Source organism: Notechis scutatus, chromosome 2, assembly GCF_049901735.1.
Source record: "Notechis scutatus isolate UNSWTSFEM ecotype Mainland chromosome 2, rNotScu1.2, whole genome shotgun sequence".
NCBI lineage: Eukaryota > Metazoa > Chordata > Lepidosauria > Squamata > Elapidae > Notechis > Notechis scutatus.
Window position 1 is genome coordinate 132,438,772 of NC_142010.1, and position 22,335 is coordinate 132,461,106.

Below are 22,335 nucleotides of genomic sequence, written 5' to 3' on the forward strand. Positions count from 1 at the left end.
TCCAATTTCTTTTTAAAAAATCTTTCTTGCAACTCTTCTCTGTACCACCGCACTTCTTTTTCCCAGTTTCTCTATCCCAAAGTAGGGTACATATTTTCAAAATTACTTTGACAGGGACCATACATCCTTTATTATAAAGGACAGTCCTTTATTTCATAGAGCTGTCTTTTAAGTTTATTTATTTATTTTCTTGCTTTTGCTCTAGAATTTTCCTTTGTAAAGCTAAGTTTTCAATGCACATGCACACAACCCACTCACACTTCTGAATCTGTTTCTAATTTGTCCATTTTTCAGGTTTGTCCTTTATTGTTTTCTAAGAAAATATTGTCATTGTATTTTTGGGCACAGCTCCAGCTTCTTTAATTCTGAAACATTTCTGCTATCAGTTGTTTCTCACAAAAAATCTGCAATAAGACTTTGGAGAGTTATTGATATTAAAGAAATCTAATTTCCTTCTATTTGATGTGGATTTTTATGCTATTAAAGCTTGTTATAAAATAAAAATACAAAAGTTAGAAAGCTAAGGGAAATAAGAGAAAGATAAAAAAGTAACTTCCAACTTTTTATAGAGCAGTAAACTACAAAAAAAAATATGATCTCAACTTTTTGGTTTACATTTCTAAACATTTGAAGCTGTTTCTAGAACATTCTAATCATCAAAACCTAAAGGCAAAGTTTTTTTTCCAATTGCAAGCAAAGATGTCTAATTTATTTTCATAAGAAATCCATTCCTACTCCCACTCCATTCAAAGCTAAAAAAAAATTTTTAAGTGGGTGAAAGAGTCGCTGTCGCTTTAAGGAAGAACTGGAACAGATCCCAACTGGAAACCGTATGTGAACGGTCGCTTACGAAACGCCATTAAAGGAACAGGAAGTATTTGAAGCAAACCACCGAGGGAGTCAAGCTGGAAGAGTTTTTGTTCTTAAACTGGTGAAGATGCTGATTCTCGTCCTCCAACAATGCGTGAAAATCCTCATCCTGCCAATCTATGTGCTTGCCTATTTTGGCTTATGGGATCCTATTTGTAAAAAAACCTTCCCATTTTTCATGAAGAAGCTGAGCAAAGGCTACAATGTAAAACTGCACAAAGAAAAGGAGACGCTGTTCAAGAACATGCAGGACTTCGCCGACCCCTCGGGAAAGCTCCACCTGCTAGAGATTGGCGTGGGCACTGGCACCAACTTTCAGTTTTATCCCCCCAACACTCGCGTGACCTGCGTGGACTACAACCCCAACTTCCAAAATTTCCTCCTGGAGAGCATGGCTCAGAACACGCACCTCCACTTCGATAATTTTGTGGTCGCCTCCGCCGAGAACTTGTCTTCTGTGCCGGACAACTCTGTGGACGCGGTGGTTTGCACGCTGGTGCTTTGCTCTATGAACAGCCCCCAGGCTGCCTTGAAGGAGGTTCTGCGAGTGCTCAAACCGGTAAGTCAAAAGGCAGAGAGGGAGAGTTAAGTCTCCTTAAGTCTGGTCTCTCCAGACCACCAAATAATGGGCACCAGGCAGGATGTGCATGCACATTATGGCTTTAGATCCCACAATAACAGAACCTCTCTGTTGCTCTTTATGCTGCTCATTTTCAGGCTTAACCTAAACAGGATTCCCTCTTTTCAAGCAGCCATACCTTTTCTGCCTGCCTTGTGTTTCTGAATCAATTTCAGACTGTATACAACAACTTTAATGTTAGTAAATGATAGCAAGCTACTGGCCTGAGATAGGAGCCTGGTTGGTACTTCAGTTGATACATCTTCAGAAAAGACAAGGTTGAAGCTAGATTGAAAAGTTAAAACAACATCTCTCTGCAACGACAAATCACTTTTGAATGGTTTCCAAAAATGCTCTCCCCATCCCTGCATGAAACCATCAGGGATCAAGTTTGATTTGGAGGAGACTGGAGTAGGAACCAGAGTAGATCAAGCTGACACTGTAGCAGGAGGACCAAGAAAACATGGGGTGGGTGGAAGCATGATGCTGTCACAGCACAAGCTGTGCCCATCTGGTTATGTCTGCTGTGGCAGAACACTACTTTGGGAAGGTTTTTTTGGCTAGTCTCTGATTCTGCAGCAAAGTCTGTACAGTATGATATCTTAAGTAAATAGACGAAAGACTGCCCTTCACCTTTAAACAGAAGTTTAAAATGCTGCCCTAAATCTGCAATTTCCTTGCAGAATTTCAAAACTCTGTTGATCTAGTGTTAAGAAGCACAAACAGAGGCTGGGGATAATATGCAGTCCAGTGGCTTTGGAATGCTGTATGTATATTGATATATTATGCAGTCTGAGAAATTAAGTATCCAGACCTTACATGTTTGCTTGTACAGAGAAAATTAGTCATTTCCGTGGTTGGAATAGTTATTTTGTGCTGCACTCTGTAATCAAATAAATCATCCAGCAAAGCCAGCATTATCTTCCAAACAGGAATTGTGGGGTTGTTCCTAGCACCTGGAATGTGAGTAAAATGCAGATACTATTCTTAACAGGGTATTTGTCCAACTAGCTAGCTTTTCTCCAAAGAAATAGTGTTTATTGAGCTTTATTGTGTTTATGGACATCCTCAGCCTCATTTTAATATACCCTGCCTATCAGGATCATCTGAAGAAGGTATAAAATGGCTCATGATCATTGGTCATGGCTCATAAAATGTCTCATGATCTGCTCAAAGAACGAAGAGGCTAGGGCAAACAGTCAAGTGTCACCCAAAAACATGCCAAGGAACTGAAAATCAAAAAGCATAGAAAAGTAATGGCTAATCAAGCATAGCAACAATCCTGGCAACATGAAGTTCAAGAATGAGTCACAAGGCTCACAATGTTTCAATGTCCTAGGTTTTGGTTTTGGTTTTTCAGGAAATGATTCGATGCCAGAAGTTCCAATTTTCATATAAACCAGGTATATTCAGGCAGTGGTGGAATTCAAATAATTTAACAACTGGTTCTCTGCCCTAATGACCGGCTGAGTAGGGGTGACTGGGTGGGCATCGCTAACTGATATCCTTCACATTGAGGGGCCTTGCCCAGCCTCTTCTCGTCCCTCCCCTCCCAGCCACTCCTCGCCTGGCAGTTTGCTTGCCAGATACTTACTCTTAGGCTCATGTAAATCAAAATTAGCACCTGCTGCAATGATAAATCTGTATTTTAATCCAAGCAAAACAAAACAGAAGAAGTATAAGAATAATTTAGTATCTTGTTCCTAAAATAGCAGTAAGTTTATGGAGGAAGAGAATAGAATGCAATTGAATGGAAGACAGGAACTCCGAGAGAGCTCATCAAGGACGAAGGAGAGACTGGTTTAGCAAATGTAAACTTTTTGAGAACTCCTTTATGTTAATTTTTAAGGTTGGGCTAGTAATATAGAGGGTTAGTTAAGGTGAAATCTGAAAGTTGTTTTAAGCTTTTTAAATAAAGACTATACATGGCAGGCAATTCTATATAATTGCTGGGTTTAGTTTCTGACAGACTATAGAACTAACATGCACTCATTTCTACTTAATTTGAAAATAATCCTGCATCTACATGCAGAGTCAGTAGAGACAGCAGAGGCCACAGACTTCTGTTTATATTGTACATTCATTCTATTTTCAATTTTTTTATCCTGCTTTATTATTCTTACAAATAATACAAGACAGTCAATATGTCATCCTCCTCCTGTTTTCCCTACAACAACTCTTTGAGTTGGGCTATGCTGAGAAAGAGTCACCCACTAGCTATGTATCTAAGGCGAGAATAGAACTGATCTCCTGGCTTCTAACCTGATGCCTTAACTACTAGACTGTTGTCCCCAATGTGGGTCTGAATGTGGTGCTGACGAGGCCAATGAGGGACACCAGGCAGGAGGTGCAGGTTTCGATTGCTTTTTATTGGAGTACCCCAAGATACTCCAAAATGCCTCTTGCCAAGATACTCCAAAATGCCAAGAGCCAAAAACAAAGGAATTAGAAAGTTTTATACATTTTCACTGAAGGAGAAGGCAGGACAAGGTGGGATAATAAGAAATATCATTTAATAAATATTTTAGTAATAATTCTACCATTTGTTCTATTGGTCTCTAGCTGTCCCTATTCCTAAGCCTTGGCTAATGAATGCTCCAAGAGTTATCTAATACTGGGGTCTCCAACGTTGGCAACTTTAAGCCTGGTGGACTTCAACTCCCAGAATTCTGATCTAATACACATTCTATTTGCTCCAGGCCATCTCTATTCCTAACTTCTAGCTGAGATTTGCAAGATGCCTAACTCTTTGTTATTTTTGTCAGCTTTCTAACTACCCAGAATTGTTACAAGCTCTGCAGGTGCATATTTCCTGTGAATAAGCATTCTTTGTTCTTGCCAGACAGACTCCACAATTACAGGCTTCCTGATTTACGTTCAAGTGCGTGCCATGACCTTGCTTTATTTTAGGACACACCCCATCAAGACCATACTGGCTTTATAAACTTTGTTTTATAGTTTTCCTTTTTATCATTATATCTCGGAATAACCAACCACTGAAAAAACAAAAATACACAAGAGAAACAGAAAAAGTAGGTGATAGTATGATAGAAAATCCTTTTGCGCACACTACACATGTATTTTGCTTTTTAAATTGTAGTGGCCTTTCTGGCAGAGATGTGTATTTGATTTGCATCCAAATTTCAGTCCTGGGTAGTTTTCTGCCATCTTCAAATAGAATAATAGGGTAGTTTCTTTTCTTTATGTGACACTTAAGTAGTTGTCCCCAGCCCAGTCACTTCATCACTGATGCTGCTTCAAAGTGTTGATTAACTTAAAGGGAAAGTGCTTTTATTTGAGTGAGGCAGGACACTTCCACCTCTCTCTTTTTGAAGTAATATACTGGATTTAGCATGAGAGATGAGATTAACGCTCTGGTCCTGTTAAAATAGCACCCAGTATCTTCATTTTCAACAACAAAGAATCAATTTGTAAAGCAGTCTGAAAACCCATTCAGGTCAAAGGATTCGGAGAGGGGCGATTTTGTTATGCAAATAAGCACTACAAAACAAACTTAAATCCCTAGCAACCTTGAATATGTATGTTTTAAATACTGCTACTGAAGATGAAGAAAATAATACCTGCGTAATAACTTCCGGTAAGTATGAAGATATTCCTAATTAGACTCTCTAAGCCTAAAAATTTCTCGTAGAGGTGATATCTATGGAGATTCTCAGTCATCCAGGTCATGGTTGTCCCAAAGGTGCTTTTTCAAGAGGCAATTGGGATTTCTGGTTTTTCGTTGAAAACATTTCACCTCTCATCCAAGAAGCAAAAGATCTTCAAAGAAAAACCAGGAAGTCCAGTTGCCTCTTTAAAAAGTGCCTTTGGGACATAGAGGTGATACTGTTCTCCAAACCAAAATGCAGATGAACACAGATCCTGTCCAGGTCAGGAAAAAACAGCTCCAAATTTAAGGATACTTAGCATTTTCTCAGACATTTGTTTGTGCACAAGTGTGGAGAATTTGCATTCCCATCACCTGTAACACATTGTGAAATACAGATATTGGTCCCATTTTATAGATAAAGAAATTGAAACTGGGAGAGGACCATCATGTGTGACATTTAAAACTAAATCAGGATGTAGTATTTATTTGAATATTTCCACTGAAGACACAGTATTTCAAATAATCGTATTTACCCCCACACACATAGATTCCTTCTCAACATTTTATGGATTATTACCTGTGACCTAAGCTAGCATCTCCTGAATTTATCAATCTCAGTGTAGACATATTTAAATCACATTCTAAATACACATGACTGGGAATTTAAAAAAAAACACCTGAGCTTTCGTGGGTAAGGTTTTATCTGATTCTGTGCAGATAACTTATTTCTAAATAACACTGCTTAGAAACTGTGCTTAGAAACTATTTGATTTGCAGACGCAGGCCATCTTAGTTACAAAAGCATATGGTGCTCAGGGGACTTGCTTGTCTCCAGAAAGCAAATGCTACAGGAGGAGGAGACCAACCCACAACAGCCGACCTCTCTTTTCAAGAAAAGCAAACGCCGGGCGAGTGGGACAATCTGGCTTAAAGAGTTTTGAGAAGTTGAAGAAAAGACCCTTTTCCACAAGGGCCATTAGGTGGCACTGGGAAATGGGCAGCCAGAGAGAGTGCCTCTCTCGGGTACTTGCACTGCCCAAATCGAGAGCGGACTCAGAAGCTTCCATGGCTTCAGTTGGGAAAGAATAATTGTCTCACAGCAGGTTGGCAGTCCATGCAGACTGCAAATGTTATTAGAAACGCTTAGCCAGAGTGCTTCTTAGTACCTGCTTTCAAAGCGGGACCGTGGCTGCTTCTCCACTGCTGGGCTTTCCTCCTGCATTACCACTAAGAACACTGACCCTGCCGCCTTGCCGCACAAAGGGAAGAAACTTTTGGGCAGCCATACCATATTCCTTTCCTTTGGAGCTGGGGTTTCATCTGTTCCTTGGAAAATGTGATTCGCTGGTTGTAGCATGCATTTCTCTGCACATAATGTGTTTATTAGGTATTGCATCCTCTGAAGCCCAATTCTCAGCTCGGCAGCACCTTTCTGCATTTCCTTCATTTTGCTGAGAAAGGGAACAAGCATGGAATTTGTGTGCCTGAGCCAAAGTTGTCCATGGGATCTTGACACCGGTCATTTTTTCGGGTGGGGGGACCCTCAGGGGAGGAGAAGTGGAGTCAGACAAGAGAGGCCAGGAGGCAGGGCCAGGCCAAGACAATTCAGCCGGTTTGCCGAACTGCACATAAAATTAACAACCGGATCTAGTGAACCAGTGCGAACTGGCTGAATCCCACCACTGGATTCAGGCATATTGCTATATGAGAGCAATAGTTCCTAAGCAAGCTGTAATTCTCATTATGCCACCCTTGAAATTTGGCACTTCTGCTCTCCTATTTTTGGGTCAGTCAGCTTGGCACGTGCAGAATTGTGTCCTGACCAGTGTGATCTGAAGTCTTTGGTGACATCTGGCTATTTAGAATTAAAAAAGATCAGCTACATAATTGCAAGATACTATAGACAGGGATTTATGGCCTTTGTACCATATGACGAGATTCAGTGGTTTCCCATAACATCTTTCTCAGGTGAGATGGATGAGAGAGGAGCTAGAAAGAGAATTCTCCATGTGATATGGTATCTAATGCTATACATAAAGTTAAGACACAATTTTCTATTACCTTTTATTTCCACAGAGAGGGAGGTGAATGAGTCTTCCCTGCCCAACTAATAGTAATATTTAGCAACTCAGGTTTGAGACCAACAACATTCAGTACTTTTTTGTTGTTACAAAATGGATAAAAATCCCAATACATTGCTGAAGTCTTGTTCCCAACATTTGTTATTTATACTTCCAATTGTCACTTTTGGGGAACAAATGCAAAGTAATGTGAACAGAATGGAAAGGGATGAGCTACTCCATAGTTTTGGATATATTTTTTTCTTTCATTTATTAGCTCTAAATGTGCTTTTGCTTACAGTTTATTAAATTTACATGCTATCCATCTCATGGTTCAAGGTGACTCTGAGCAGCTTTAAGCTTTATTTGAAACTTTAGTTAACAATACAGCAATTTTTTTATTTATAGGACTTAATGCCACCCACCTTGAAATTTAAAGTGACTTCTGGCTGGTTTTAAAATTTATTTAAAATTAATATAGAAATTTATTTATAAAATTTATAAGCTGCCCATTTCAAAATTCAAGATGACTCTGGGCTGCTTTAAACTTTATTTAAAATTTTAATTAACCATAATACAGATGTCAACATTCCAAGTAATAAATCCATTGCAAGCAAGAACTCTGTGGCAGGTGAATTCCTCAAATAACTGCTTTATTGGAAATATATTGGCACATATCTGGTGAAAACCAACTTTGAAGGGCCCCTTGGTTTTCACCTAATTAAAAGTAAAAGTTTTTTCCCTCAGCCCCAAACAATCAGTCACATGGCCCAACCACTACAGGGTCCGCTGGTCTGGTGACATCACTGCTCCTTCCTCTGGCCAGGTGTGAGAATGTCCTTGGTTCCCAGGAGAAAGTATTTCATGTATCTTGATGTATTGAGTTCTAGTCCCAGCTTAGCCATGAAAGCAGTTGGGTGGCGTTGAGTCAGTTACTCTCCTGGGCAATTTACCTCACAGAGTTGTGGAGAACATGTGTTGGATATGTATTCCGCCTTGAGTTATTTGTTAAAATAATGAAAGATATAAATAAAAAATAAAATGATAAATTATTCAAATTTTGAGTTTGATATGCAAAAATATATTGAACTGGTTCTTCTGCTACTTCGTCACGATCCTTAAATAAAAAGGCCAATTCTGTAGTTTTCCTAGAACTTGAATCTCCTGTAAATCATTAATGGCTAAATTGCATTCCAGCTTCATTTTGTCTCTATATTAATTATTGCTTCATGTCCCCTTCTTCTTGTGCCATATGCGTCATTGGATGTTGGCTTGAAAAAAGTATTCATCACAGATTGTCTATGTTCCTTGCTGAAGTCTACAAATCTGTCATCTCTACCATTTCTGATTCCTAAGCCAAAGTTTCCAATTACAAGGAGCATCACTTCCTTCTCCCGCTTTGGCATTGAAGTCCCTAATGAGTATTGTGATATTATTACTTTTTAGGGTTTTCACTGCTTATATCTTCATAGAACTTCTCTAAATCTGCCTTATCACTGTCAGCCACGGGAATATAAACTTGTATAACATTTGTATTTACTGGAGTACTATTTATTTGGATCATCATCACTCTATCGGATACAGGAATAAAGGACTAGATGCATTTATTTACAAGATTGTTTACAATTATAGCTACTCCATTTCGATGGTATTTACTATTTTCACCAGAGTAGTAGATAGTATAATCTCCTATTCTACACATTCCATTTTCAGGCTAGTTCATTTCACTCACTCTCAATACAGAGATATTGTATTTGGACATTTCTTTGATAGTGTTGTGTGTTTTCCCAGATTCATATAGACTTCTCAAGATTCCATGGTCCAACTCATAGTTTTGGTTTTATCATGCTTCTAGTGGACCGGGAAATTCTTAACACCCCTGTCCCATTTAAGGGGCACCCGGACTCGGAGCCATTGTTAGGTTTTTGCCACCATTAACATGATTTTCCTGGGAAATATATGGTGTAGTAGTCTTTGCTTTCTACACCACTGTACACACGCTGTTTAAGCGTCTGCCACCACAGTGTGTGCTGTTCTTCTGAAGCCATTCTGACCAATGTCGTCTCCGCCTTCAGATAATAAGCCAGCTGCCACTCACCAGGACTGTTGGTCCATGGGAAGTATTTGATTCCCTCCAACCCACCATTACAGCATGAAAGCCATACTGGGTTGGGGAGGCCCAATCTGCCACCTAGGAATGTGTTTTGTGGGGGTTCCAGGCTCCCCCTAAGAGTTCATGTCCCCAGGAAGTTACATAACTTGATTACAGTGTGAATTTTTATGTAAGTTCAAAGCATTCTGCTTTATATTATTATTATTATTATTATTATTATTATTATTATTATTATTATTATTATTATTATTATTATTATTATTATTATTATTATTATTATTTTGTATTATTTTACTTTTTCCAGGGTGGTGCATTCTATTTCATGGAACATGTAGCAGCTGACAGATCAACCTGGACCTACTTCTGGCAACAAGTCTGTGACCCTAGTTGGAGATATGTAGGAGATGGATGCTCCTTGTTAAAAGAGACCTGGAAAGATTTGGAGAATGTGGGGTTTTCTAAACTGAACTTGCAACACATCATAGGACCGTTGTTCCTAAGTATAGTTCGTCCCCATATTTATGGATACGCTGTGAAGTAATTTAAGAGAAAGCATCTTTCTCTTAAAAATTAGATATCTGACTTTAAGGAATTAACAGTGACAATGCATAGGCTGCAATAAGAAAAGTGTTTCCTCTATTCTATGCAATTCAGAGTGGAGAAAGGCTCCTAAAGCTTCAGGCCGCACTAAACCTAAATGGTACCTTGGATCAGGTTTGGAGGGAGGGCAAATAAATGTTAAAATTCATATGAAAGAATAAGAATATAAAATAATTAATATAAAAATATAGAAGAAAAACAATTCTATTAAAAGACCGTGTGGGGGTGAAAAAAGCCACCCGCCATTTTGCTGTGGCACCACTCAGTCCACCATGTCAGCTTCCCAGGAAGGAAAGCTAGAGAAGGCCTGTTTTGGGGTATTAATCGCAACCTGTGTGGCGTTCTCTAAGAACAAACTACTAATGGACTAAGCTCTAACAGCTTAAGCACAAGCAGAACAGGGAATCTTGCTTAAATAATACTTCAGGCAGAAGCTTCTGTTGGCCTATAGCAGAGGCCTACCCAGAAAGATTTTTCTCAGCTTCTTACCCCTTGTAGTTGTAGAGCAGGTAAATCTCTGCATATATTGGCATGGGATTAGACTGAAAGCTAAGGCTCAGAATTTAGAAACGGGTAATGTATCAAAGCTTGCTAACTGCTGAATTGTGTATTATTTCCTTGTTTTACTTATCATGCTTTTCATTTTCAATAAAAAAGAGCTTGGGGTTTTGGTGTTTGTTTGTTTTTTCTCTCTTTGGTGAATCTTGTCTCATGACTTTTTCTGTGAATGGCAAATGCAAATAACAAGTCTCCTGGTGGGCTGCTGCCTGGTTGGACCGGTTCGGGCAAACTGGTAGTTATTATCACGGTCTGGGCCTACATACCTCCCCTTGCACTATCCTGTCCATATATAATTAACTTTCAGGCTCGTTCCCCCCAGCCTCGCTGCCCAGCTGAGTACTGCCCCACGCCTGCTGTACTCAGCAGTACTGCCTGAGTAGATTAGCTGCATGTTTGAAGGGCACTCTCACAACCAGCGAACTGGTTGTGAACATAAGTGCAGCCCATCTCTGCCTGGTTCTGAGGTACATTGTGGGTTGTGTAACTGACCCTTGGAAAAGACTGATCCACAATAATCACTTTTAAGTGGGGACTGAGAAGAAGTATATTGTTAACCTGTTCACCTGTTACTACCACATTTATAGAAACATTTTGGGAAAACAATTTGGCACTTCTATTTAGTGCCATCCCATCCTATCTATTATTTACAACAGCTCCCAGGTTTGTGGCTAACTAATGAAAAGTAGTAGTGCAGCCCAAAGACTCTTCCCTGTTGATGGTCAAACATAAGGCAAGTGAATAGCATCTAATTGGATTTGCATACAAATGTATGGTATTCTGTTTCTAAATGAAACATTTAAAAATGAATGAAATCAGGTAATCAAATTCAAGGCCTGCGGACCGGATCTGGCCCATAGGGTGCTTAAATCGGTTTGCAATTTGAATGGTTCTCGCTGCCCCTGGGATGGGGACCTTCTCCAGATTTGCCCTGATTGGTACTGGTTCCTGGTCATGTTGATCTCTGCCTCGTCCACTATGAGGTACCATTTGTGTAGGTGATTTGGGACACCTCGGGCCAGGCAGGTAGTGTAGACATCATTGTTCAGCCCATCTTTAAACCAGCTCACCAGGATGTCCTCTAGCCAATCTAAGTGGCAAGCAAGATCACAAAATTCCTCATTCTGCCATGTGTGGCGCCCTTGCTTTACAACCCTGATGCGATTGTGGGCTTTGCGGTCAGCAAGGGGGTCTTCAAAGCGATGCCACAGGGCGGCCATGAATCGGTCAAACTTCCGCAGCTCAGGAGCATCGGCATTACACAGAATCTCCATGTTCTGATGACCAGCTGGCCCCGCCCACCCTGCCCCATGTCTCCTAGGAGTCCCTACAATGCCTGTCTAGCTCCCGGGAGGCTCCAGGGAGGCTTCCTAGGCCCAAAAAGGGGCACAGAGGGTATGGCGCCCCCTCACCCTGTTTTTGCTCCCAGTAAGCTGCAGGGAGGCTTGCTAGGCCCAAAACGTGGTGCGGGGGGTGCGGCAGCCCCCCCATGCTTCATTTTTGCTGCCAGGAGGCTCCAGGGAGGCTTGCTAGGCCCAAAATGGGGAGTGGGGTGTGGCACGGCCCTCCCTGCACCCTGTTTTGGGCCTAAGAGGCCTCCCTGCAGCCTCCTGGGAGCATCCAGCCATATAGTGTTCAAGGATTCAATGTTCAGCCAAAAGAACATTTGGAACTAATAAAGTATTGATTACTTCCTTGACAATGTTCTAGGTCAGGGGTGGGCAAACTACGGCCCGCGGGACACATCCGGCCCGTTGGTCATTTTAATACGGCCCGCCTCTGAAAAAAAAATATTCCCCTCTAAAAAAAAAATTGGGGCCAGCCAAAAGAGACCCCGCGCCGCGCGCCAAAAAATTGCACACACAACACGGACCTGGGCAGCTGCTTCCCTGCTAGCGGGGCCAAGGCCACCGCCCGGGAACGCCCACTGCTTTCCCAAGCCAGGGCTGGGCGGTGGCGATTGCCCTGCACCGCGTGGCCCCGCCTGGCAGCGTGCTTCTCAGCTGGTCTCCTCCTCCTCGGCCATACAGAACAAACAGGCAGAGAAGGAGGAGATCAGCCGGCTGGTTGGGGGAAGCTTTCTGCGCCGAAAGAGGTAGCTACTAATCTCCAGCTTTGCTCCGCTTCTCCAATGGTCCGGCACCACCCTGTTCTTCTTGTGCTGCGAAAGAGGTGGCTAATGATCTCCGGCTCCGCTCTGCTTCTCCAACATCCGGCGCCACCCTGTTCTGTGTCAGGCCCAGCAAGTCCGAGCAGCTGGCGCACAGAACAGGGCAGCGCCGGATGTTGGAGAAGCAGAGTGGAGCCGGAGATCATTAGCTGCCTCTTTGGCAGCACAAGAAGCCTCCCCAACTGACCAGCTGCTCTCCTCCTTCTCTGTCTTTTTGTTTTGTATGGCCGAGGAGGAAGAGACCAGCCGGCTGGTTGGGGGAAGCTTTCTGCGCCGAAAGAGGCAGCTACTAATCTCCGGCTTTGCTCCGCTTCTCCAATGGTCCGGCACCACCCTGTTCTTGTGCTGCAAAGAGGCGGCTAATGATCTCCGGCCCGCTCTGCTTCTCCAACATCCGGCGCCACCCTGTTCTGTGTCAGGCCCAGCAAGTCCGAGCAGCCGGCGCACAGAACAGGGCAGCGCCGGATGTTGGAGAAGCAGAGTGGAGCCGGAGATCATTAGCCGCCTCTTCGCAGCACAAGAAGCCTCCCCAACTGGCCAGGTGCTCTCCTCCTCTGCCTCCTTCTCTGCCTCTCCCTCTTGCTCCTCACAGTTGCCCTGAGCTGGTGCGGTTCTTTAATTGGGCAGCCAGACACCCGCAGAAGCGCCCGCAGCAGCAACAGGCAGTTCTGCCCGGGCTCTGCTCAGGTGTCCGGCTGGGGCTGTCAGGAGTTGCTACCGCCGGCGCAGCTCCACGCGGCTCCAGTCCCGCGTTGCCTTGGGAAGGAAAAGGCAAAACCAGGAGCTGCTGAGCCTGAACCTGCGGTGCTGCTGCTGCTGTTGCAAAGCACCGCTGCGGCTCTTCCTTTTTGCCTTTCCCTTCCCGAGGCAACGTGGGACTGGAGCCGTGTGGAGCCGTGCCGGCAGTAGCAACTCCTGACTCAGGGGGCCTCCGAGGGGAGGGGAAGGAGGAGAAGAAGGGGGGGAAGGGGGGGCGATTCCCCAAAAATCTTGTGCTGACCCGGCCCGTCTGTCAAATTTTAAAAGTGAATGCAGCCCCCCGAGCCAAAAAGTTTGCCCACCCCTGTTCTAGGTAAACAAAACTATGCAATCCCACAATTTCCAAAGCATAATTCAGACTATTCCGAGTTCAGCAGTTAGCCTAGCTTCTGCTACATGGTTACACTCATCTATTGCTGTTATAGCCTTTATGGAGTCCAATGGCCTTTTAAATTTGCCAAGCAAAAAACACAGTAAATATTTCTCATAAATATTTTCCCTCTTCCACTTTGTGGTTTGATATTTAACATAAAAACTTATGTGCTGTACTACTATTCAGGCAGTTGGCCAACTTGTGTTTTTTAATTGTTGGAAGGCAACTCTTTAATTTGAAGATAGTGGTGAAATCTTGGTAATAAAATGGCAAGTAGAAAGGCTCACTTCCACATAAGAAGGAAGGGGTTAGAATTTAGAAAGAATGAGAAGGTTAACCTTTGCTTTGTTTCCAATCCTTGTTTCATGATTTGGTCTTCATAAAATGTAGCTTTGGAATTGAAGCCATATGTGTTTAAAAAAAATTCTTTCTGTTTAAGTACAACGATGCAAAAAGTTTCAAGATTAATGCAAGATGTTTAATAGAATAGAATAGAACAGAACAAACAGAACAGAACAGAACAAAACAGAATAGAATAGAATTGAACTGAATAGAATAGAATAGAATAGAATTCTTTATTGGCCACATGTGATTGGATACACAAGGAATTTGTCTTGGTGCAAATGCTCTCAGTATACATAAAAGAAAAGATACATTCATCAAGAGTCAAGAATCATAAGGTACAACACTTAATGATAGTCAGAGTACAATTAAGCAATCAAATCATACTAGGAAACAGTCAATATAAATGTAAGGATACAAGCAACAAAGTTACAATTATACAGTCACAAGTGGGAGGGGATGGGCGGTAAGGAGTGTTGAGAAGTAGTGCAGACTTTGTAAATAGTTGAACTAGTGTTGAGGGAATTATTTAGCAGTGTGATGGCTTTCGGAAAAAATTGTTCTTCTGTCTAGTTGTTCTGTTGTGCAATGCTCTATAGTGTCGTTTTGAGGGAAGGAGTTGAAACAAATGGGGATCGGGTGTGAACGGTTTGCTTACGAAACACATTAAACGGAATAGGGAGTATTTTAAAGCAAACCATCGAGGGAGTCAAGCTGGAAAGGTTTTTCTTCTTAGTCTAACGACGATGCTGCTTTTCGTCCTCCAACAATGCATGAAAATCCTCATCCTGCCAATCTATGTGCTTGCCTATTTTGGTTTATGGGATCCTATTTCTAAAAAAACCTTCCCATATTTCATGAAGTATTCCAGCAAAATCTACAATAAGAAAATGCACAAGTTAAAGGAGACGCTGTTCAAGAACATGCAGGACTTCGCCGACCCCTCGGGAAAGCTCCACCTGCTAGAGATTGGCGTGGGCACTGGCGCCAACTTTCAGTTTTATCCCCCCAACTCTCGCGTGACCTGCGTGGACTACAATCCCAACTTCCAAAATGTCCTTGTGGAGAGCATGGCTCAGAACACGCACCTCCACTTCGATAATTTTGTGGTCGCCTCCACCGAGAACTTGTCTTCTGTGCCGGACAACTCTGTGGACGTGGTGGTTTGCACGCTGGTGTTTTGCTCTGTGAACAGCCCCCGGGCTGCCTTGAAGGAGATTCTGCGAGTGCTCAAACCGGTAAGTCAAAAGGCAGAGAGGGAGAGTTAAGTCTCCTTAAGTCTGGTCTCTCCAGACCACCAAAAAAAAAAAAAAAAAGGAGGATGGAAACCAAAAAAAATAAACCCAAAACCCCCCCCCCCCAAAAGAAAGAATAAAAAAAAAAAAAAAACCACTCCAATTTATAATATAAATCAAAAAAAAACAATTCAAATATTTTTTTTTTTTCAAATTTTTAAAAACAAAAAAACAATAAAAACAAAAAAAAAAAAAATAAAAAAAAAAAAAAAAAAAAAAAAAAAAAAAAAAAAAATAAAAAAAAACAAAAAAAACAAAATTTCTCTTCCTAGTATGTTTCCTAGTATGATTTGATTGCTCATTGTACCCTATGACTTTTATTAAGTGTTGTACCTTATGATTCTTGACAAATGTATCTTTTCTTTTATGTACCCTGGGAGCATTTGCACCAAGACAAATTCCTTGTGTGTCCAATCACACTTGGCCAATATATTCTATTCTATTCTATTCTATTCTATTCTATTCTATTCTATTCTATTCTATTCTATTCTATTCTATTCTATTCTATTCTATTTTTTCATTAGACTAGAGATACCCAGGTCCTGCACCCATTCTTCATATATTTTAGCCTCCAGTCCCCTAATCATCTTTGTTGCTCTTCTCTGCACTCTTTCTAGAGTCTCAACATTTTTTTTTACATGGTGGCGACCAAAACTGAATGCAGTATTCCAAGCGTGGCCTTACCAAGGCATTATAAAGTGGTATGAACACTTCACGTGATCTTGATTCTATCCCTCTATTTATGCAGCCCAGAACCGTGTTGGCTTTTTTGGCAGCTGTTGCACACTGCTGGCTCATATTTAAATGGTTGTTCACTAGGACTCCAAGATCCCTCTCACAGTTAGTACTATTGAGCAAGGTACCACAAATACTGTACCTGTGCATTTGGTTTTCCCTGCTTAAATGTAGAACCTTACTTTTTTCTCCATTGAATTTCATTTTGTTAGATAGTGCCCAATGTTCAAGTCTGTCGATCCTTCTGTATCTTAAACTTATCTTCTGGAGTGTTGGCTATTCCTGCCAGCTTGGTGTCATCTGCAAATTTGATGAATTTGATATCCCCTTGCCTCAGTCATTGATGAAGATTTTGAAGAGTACTGGGCCTAGAACAGAGCCTTGGGGTACTCCACTGCATACTTCCCTCCATGTAGATGAAGTTCCATTGAGTACTACATGTTGAGTGCAATTGGTCAGCCAGTTACGAATCCATCTGGTGGTGATGCTGTCTAACCCACATTTTTCTACTTTAGTAGTAGATTATGGTCTACTTTATCAAATGCCTTACTGAAGTCCAAGTAAGTTTTATAAACAGCATTCTTCTGGTCAACTAATTTTGTACTTCTTCCTAAATATGAATTTAGGAAGAAGCAGTGAAGGGCAAATAAAATCATCTTAAAAAGAGAAGCTCCAACATTTGATACTTTTTAGTATAAACGAAAAGGAAAATAGGTGATCAATTAAAATTTTAAATCTGTATAAGAAGTTGTTAGAAAGGAACTTGTCTTTTCTCATAATAATGATATCTAGAGTGAATGCAGCCTAACTGAATATTCATGATAAAAAAGTAGCATTTTTATCGGGTAAAGAATTGAGAGATCAAATGAGTTAGGGGAGGGCTATTCAAATATAAGTTGTTAGACACATTAAAGCCTTTTTGTCCTTTAATAGGACTTGTTTGACTTTATGATTGAGTGTATCTCTTTATTCATTTAGCAATAGATAAATTGGCTTTCTTCATGTATCTTGATGTAATGAATTCTAGTCCCAGCTTAGCCATGAAAGCAGCTGGGTGACTTTGGGTCAGTCACTCTCCTTGGCCAACTTACCTCACAGAGTTGAGGAGAACATAAGAAAAGTGTGTTGGATGTGTACTCCGCCTTGAGTTATTTGATAAATTAATGGAAGATATAAATAAAAAATAAAATGATAAATTATTCAAATTTTGAGTTTGATATGCAGAAATATATTGAACTGGTTCTGCTGCTACTTAGTCACCATCCTTAAATAAAAAAGACCAATTCTGCAATTCTCCTAGAACTTCTATCTATTGTAAATCATTAATGGCTAAATTACATTCCAGTTTCATTTTGTCTCTATACTTAATTATTGTGTCATGTCCCCAGGAAGTTTTGTAACAACAATGTTGATTACAATGTGAATGTTATATCTAATTTTTATATTATTTTATATTATTTATAATATTTTTATAATAATTTTATATTATTCTTTTTTGTATTATTTTACTTTTTGCAGGGTGGTGCATACTATTTCATTGAACATGTAGCAGCTGGCAGATCAACCTGGACCTACTTCTGGCAACAAGTCTGTAACCCTACTTGGGGATATCTGACAGATGGATGCTCCGTGTTAAGAGAGACCTGGAAAGAGTTGGAGAACGCGGGGTTTTCTAAACTGAATCTGCAACACATCATGGGCCCATTGATCATAATTGTAGTTTGTCCCCATATTTATGGATACGCAGTGAAGTAATTTAAGAAAAAGCATCTTTCTCTTATGTGGGAATAAACTTTGGCTTGGGTTCGAGTAATGATTAAACTAATGCTTTATACATACATGTCTGCCTAAAGGTCACTGAGATAAAGCAAGGAAATTAAAAGTAAACACTAGAAACAATTAAGCAGCTCAGACAACTGTAAACAAGTCTGTACTATATCTAATTATTGTAATCCACATTGTGATTATGCTTACTATGTACTAAAATCTCAATAAAAGGGAGCACTGGAATTTACTCTGGGCTCCCATCCCGAGTACACACGCTTGTGTCTCATTCTTTCCATGGGAGACCACCACACTCTTAAAAATCAGGTTTCCGACTTTAAGGAATTAACAGTGACAATGCATAGGCTGCAATAAGAAAAGTGTTTCCTCTATTCTATACAATTTAAATTGGAGAAAGGCTCCTAAAACTTCAGGCCACGCTAAACCTAAATGGTAACTTGGATCAGGTTTGAGGGAGGCCAAATAAATGTTAAAATTCATGTGAAAGAATAAGAATATAAAATAATTAATATAAAAATATAGAAGAAAAACAATCCTACTATCAAAAGACCATGTGGGGGTGAAAAAAGCCACCCGCCATTTTGCCGTGGCATCACTCAGTCCACCATGTCAGCTTCCCAGGAAGGAAAGCTAGAGGAGGCCTGTTTTGGGGTATTATTCGCAGCCTGTGTGGCGTTCTCTAAGAACAAAGTGGTAATGGACCAAGCTCTAATAGCTTAAGCACAAACAGAACAGGGAATCTTGCTTAAATAATGCTTCAGGCAGAAGCTTCTGTTGGCCTATAGTAGAGGCCTACCCAGGAAGATTTTTCTCAGCTTCTTACCCCTTGTAGTTGTAGAGCAGGTACAATTCTGCATTATATTGGCATGGGATTAGACTGAAAGCTAAGGCTCAGAATTTAGAAACGGATAATGTATCAAAGCTTGCTAACTGCTGAATTACGTATTATTTCCTTGTTTTACTCATGTTTTTCAATTTCAATTAAAAGCTTTTTTGTTTGTTTGCTCTCTAGTGAAAGTTGTCTTCTAACTTTTTCTGATATGGCAATTGTAAATATCAGGTCTCCTGTTTCAGAGGTATATTGTGGGTTGTGTAACTAACCCATGGAATAATCACTTTTAAGTGGGGAATGAGAAGAGGCATGTTGTTAACCTTAATCTGATACTACCACGTTTATAGAAACATTTTTGAAAAATAATTTGGCACATTTGTTTAGAGCCACCCCATTCTATTTCTATAATTTACAACAGCTTCCAGGTTTGTGCCGAGGTGGTATTCAGCAGGTTCTGACCAGTTCTAGAGAACCAGTAGCAGAAATTTTGTGTAGTTCAGAGAACCAGAAAACACCACCTCTGACTGGAGATTTTACATTATCCTTCCCCTGCCACGCCCACCAAGCCACGTCCACAGAACCAGTAGTAAAAAAAATTGAATCCCAGCTAATGAAAAGTAGTGGTGCAGCACAAAGACTGTTGATGGCCACTGGGAGATTCTAGATTTCCAAAATCATAGCTTTATATACGCCCAGCCTAGTGCTTTTTTCATTTTTAAAATTTATTATAGTCAAAGACTTGTGTAGAACAACACAATCTATTTAGAAATAAAAGAGGAAGGATGGACATAAAACACAAGTTTTTTAAAAATGTACAGAATATTACAGGTAGACCTTGACTTAGTTCTAGTTGCTTAGCAACCATTCAAAGTTACAACTGACCTGAAAAACAAGGTGTGCAATCCAGATCTGAAGTTCCAATGGTTGGCCATGCACCACCGTCACATGACCGTAATTCAGGTGCTTGACAACATAGTTGCATTTACTCCTTGTTCTTGGGTCGCTATGTGAGTTATTATCATACTATTAGTTCTACCATTAGAAAGCTGAACTATTATTTTAATACAGCAGCACTACTCAGATAATCCTTATTTATGACCTAGATTAGACGTTATGACAGTCACATCCCATCTCCTGTGATCATCTGACTAAACTTTGGGTGCTCAGCTCAGCAACCAGACCAAATTCGTAGCTGTGGGTAGTGTCCTGAGGTCATGTGACCTCATTTTACAACAAAAGCGGGCATTTACGTCAGGTTTTCGGGTGAAGTATTGGTTTGTTTAATGACCACAGCGATCGCTTAATAACAAAAAAAAAGTACAACCAAAAAATGTTGTAAAACCATTTTCTGATTGTCAGGACTTATGGTCCTGATGCATAGGCTCCATTGTGGTCGTAAGTTTCATACTGTGATGACCCAGGACATGGCACAAAGGCAACACAGTCACATAAGTAAGAAAAGTCCCTTTAATACCTCTAACTTTGCCCCCAGTTACCTTCGGCTGGAGAAAAAACTCTCCAAGGAACAGTCTTGAAATGAAGGAAATTCAGTCCGAAAACAAAGTACATATAAACTGTAAATAAAAATCCACACAAACCATGCTGCAGCAATTAACTGGACAGGGCAGGATAAGGAATTGCAGACTTCAAAGGCCAATGAAACACACACAGTTGGGAGGATGCTGGGAACCCAGATAACCCTTGACCATAAAAGATAACTCATGATTTCCTTCCCACAAGGTGCTGTGTGCAACCTCCCTTTTTAAACACTGTTCCCAGCTGCAGCTAATAAAGGGAGTCAGGGCCCTTTCCTCCCCCGTGAGCCACACAGCTCATGTTGCTCCCTTCTCCGTTCCTCCCTGCGTGACCTAGGATGAAGAGGGGGTGGGCCTGGATCTTCCTCTGAATTCCCTCTACCTTGCTCTACCTCTCCCCTGCTCTGCCCAGCTGGACTTTGCCCTTCCCCAGTTTCTTTCACAGCCACAGGAGCCACACTCCCACTCCCTGTCAGCTGCTCAGCCTCCTCCTCAGAATCAGATTCCAGCAGGGGCATGGCACATACTATCTATATAAATGAATGAATATACCGATTGGATTGTTGCTCCGGAAATGCTTGTGTTGCTGGCTAATTGGAAGATGGATACCAAAGTAGATGCCAGGGCTAAAATAAACAGCACCAGATTTATTTAAATTGTCTCCATTACAACGTCAATTGAGTGCCAGAGGCAGTGTTTGGAATTTAGAATTCAACTCATAAAGGGATTGCAACCCTGCAACCTCTCTCTCCACAGAGCCATTTAGTTTAGGCATCAGCAAGGGGAGGTTACACATTAATGAGTAAGTATCAGGTGTTTTGGAGCATCTGTGTACAGCAGGGCTGTCAAATTCCCGCCCCACAGGCTTGATGTGTCACGCTCTGGCCACGCCCAGTGAAGGGGGGGAAAGTCCCGATAACGTCACGTGACAACGCGAGTTTGCTACCCCTGTGCTACAGCAAAAGAGGGAAACAATTATCCAGTTGGGATCTGAATAAAAACTTTGTTAGTTATCTCTTAACCTGTAAGAGTAAATGGGAAGAAGTACTATTGCATTAAATCGATCCATTCTATATCTTCAGGGATCATCACTATCTCCTAGGACTACTGTGTTCAAGTCAGATTGATCTAATCGAATGCCCCAATATATAGAGTTTCTATGGAGAGCAATCCTTTCCACATTCCCACAATCACAGTGTCCCATTCTTCCCTACAGACATGTACCAGTCCACAATCACAACAAGAATAACAAAAGCAACATTAAGTGATACAGAACCAATACATCTTACAGGGTGAGAAGTTCCTCAGCTTCTTTTGGGATCTTCAGATTGAATAATATAGGCCACCACTCAGGCTGGAAAGACCAAAAAGTTGCTACTCCTGCAATGACAAAACTCACAAACAAAACCCATTCATACTATAATGACCACATCAGTTTTTGATCATTTTTATTCTCAGCAGCACTTCTCCAGGAATCACGTTCTACTCTTGAAGTTCTTCCACTGGTCCTTTTACACATGTGTAGGGGTCCACCCTTTGTCTTCAGTTTGAACTGCTGTTTTAGTGGTCAGCAGGACTTGATAGGACCTGCCCCAGGCTTGGCTAAGTTTTTCCCCACGTCATCTTTTTTTCAGGACCCAATCACCATGGTGGAACTTATTGACAGCAAATTAAAGAGAAGGCACTTGAGCTAGCAGTTCTTCATTCCTGAGGCAAGATGAAGAAGAAGAGAGGCCAAGTATACAGTTCTTTACAAGCATATCCTCGGATTCATATTGTGGAATCTCCCAGTGCTGGGATTCAAAAAATTTCACTACTGGTTTTGTGGGCGTGGCTTAGTGGGCATGGCAAGGGAAGGATACTATAAAATGTCCATTCCATAAATGTTGGAAATGTCATCAGATACCCGGTTCATATTACCATATGTGGTGGACATGTTCGGATGCAAAAAAATCCACGCATGGTTGGAAAAAATGATAAAACAACATATAGACTTTAAACCAGAGATCTTTTTATTGGGAATTATTCCAAAAATATATAATAAAGAATTGAAATATTTGATTGTAAATGTTTTAACGG

At 41.0% G+C, this 22,335-nt stretch overlaps 2 protein-coding genes across 2 annotated transcripts; both read left to right on the forward strand.

The window, feature by feature from the left end:
- Positions 1-844: 844 nt before the first annotated feature.
- On the forward strand, positions 845-10,537 carry LOC113421106 (thiol methyltransferase 1A). Its single transcript, XM_026681333.2, has 2 exons — positions 845-1,429; positions 9,577-10,537. Exons 1-2 carry the CDS (start codon positions 938-940, stop codon positions 9,811-9,813), a joined length of 729 nt encoding a protein of 242 aa, XP_026537118.1. The 5' UTR covers positions 845-937; the 3' UTR covers positions 9,814-10,537.
- A 4,265-nt stretch (positions 10,538-14,802) lies between these two features.
- Positions 14,803-17,878, forward strand: LOC148132247 (thiol S-methyltransferase TMT1A-like). Its single transcript, XM_087956220.1, has 2 exons — positions 14,803-15,312; positions 17,623-17,878. The coding sequence occupies exons 1-2, from the start codon at positions 14,821-14,823 to the stop codon at positions 17,857-17,859; spliced, it is 729 nt and encodes a 242-aa protein (XP_087812346.1). The 5' UTR covers positions 14,803-14,820; the 3' UTR covers positions 17,860-17,878.
- The last annotated feature ends 4,457 nt before the right edge of the window (positions 17,879-22,335 follow it).

Excerpts from the sequence above, each read along its gene's own strand:
- LOC113421106 (XM_026681333.2), top strand. The coding sequence starts at position 938 with ATGCTGATTCTCGTCCTCCAACAATGCGTGAAAATCCTCATCCTGCCA. Across the intron at positions 1,430-9,576 it reads TTCTGCGAGTGCTCAAACCG|GGTGGTGCATTCTATTTCAT; the intron begins GTAAGTCAAAAG and ends TACTTTTTCCAG.
- LOC148132247 (XM_087956220.1), top strand. The coding sequence starts at position 14,821 with ATGCTGCTTTTCGTCCTCCAACAATGCATGAAAATCCTCATCCTGCCA. Across the intron at positions 15,313-17,622 it reads TTCTGCGAGTGCTCAAACCG|GGTGGTGCATACTATTTCAT; the intron begins GTAAGTCAAAAG and ends TACTTTTTGCAG.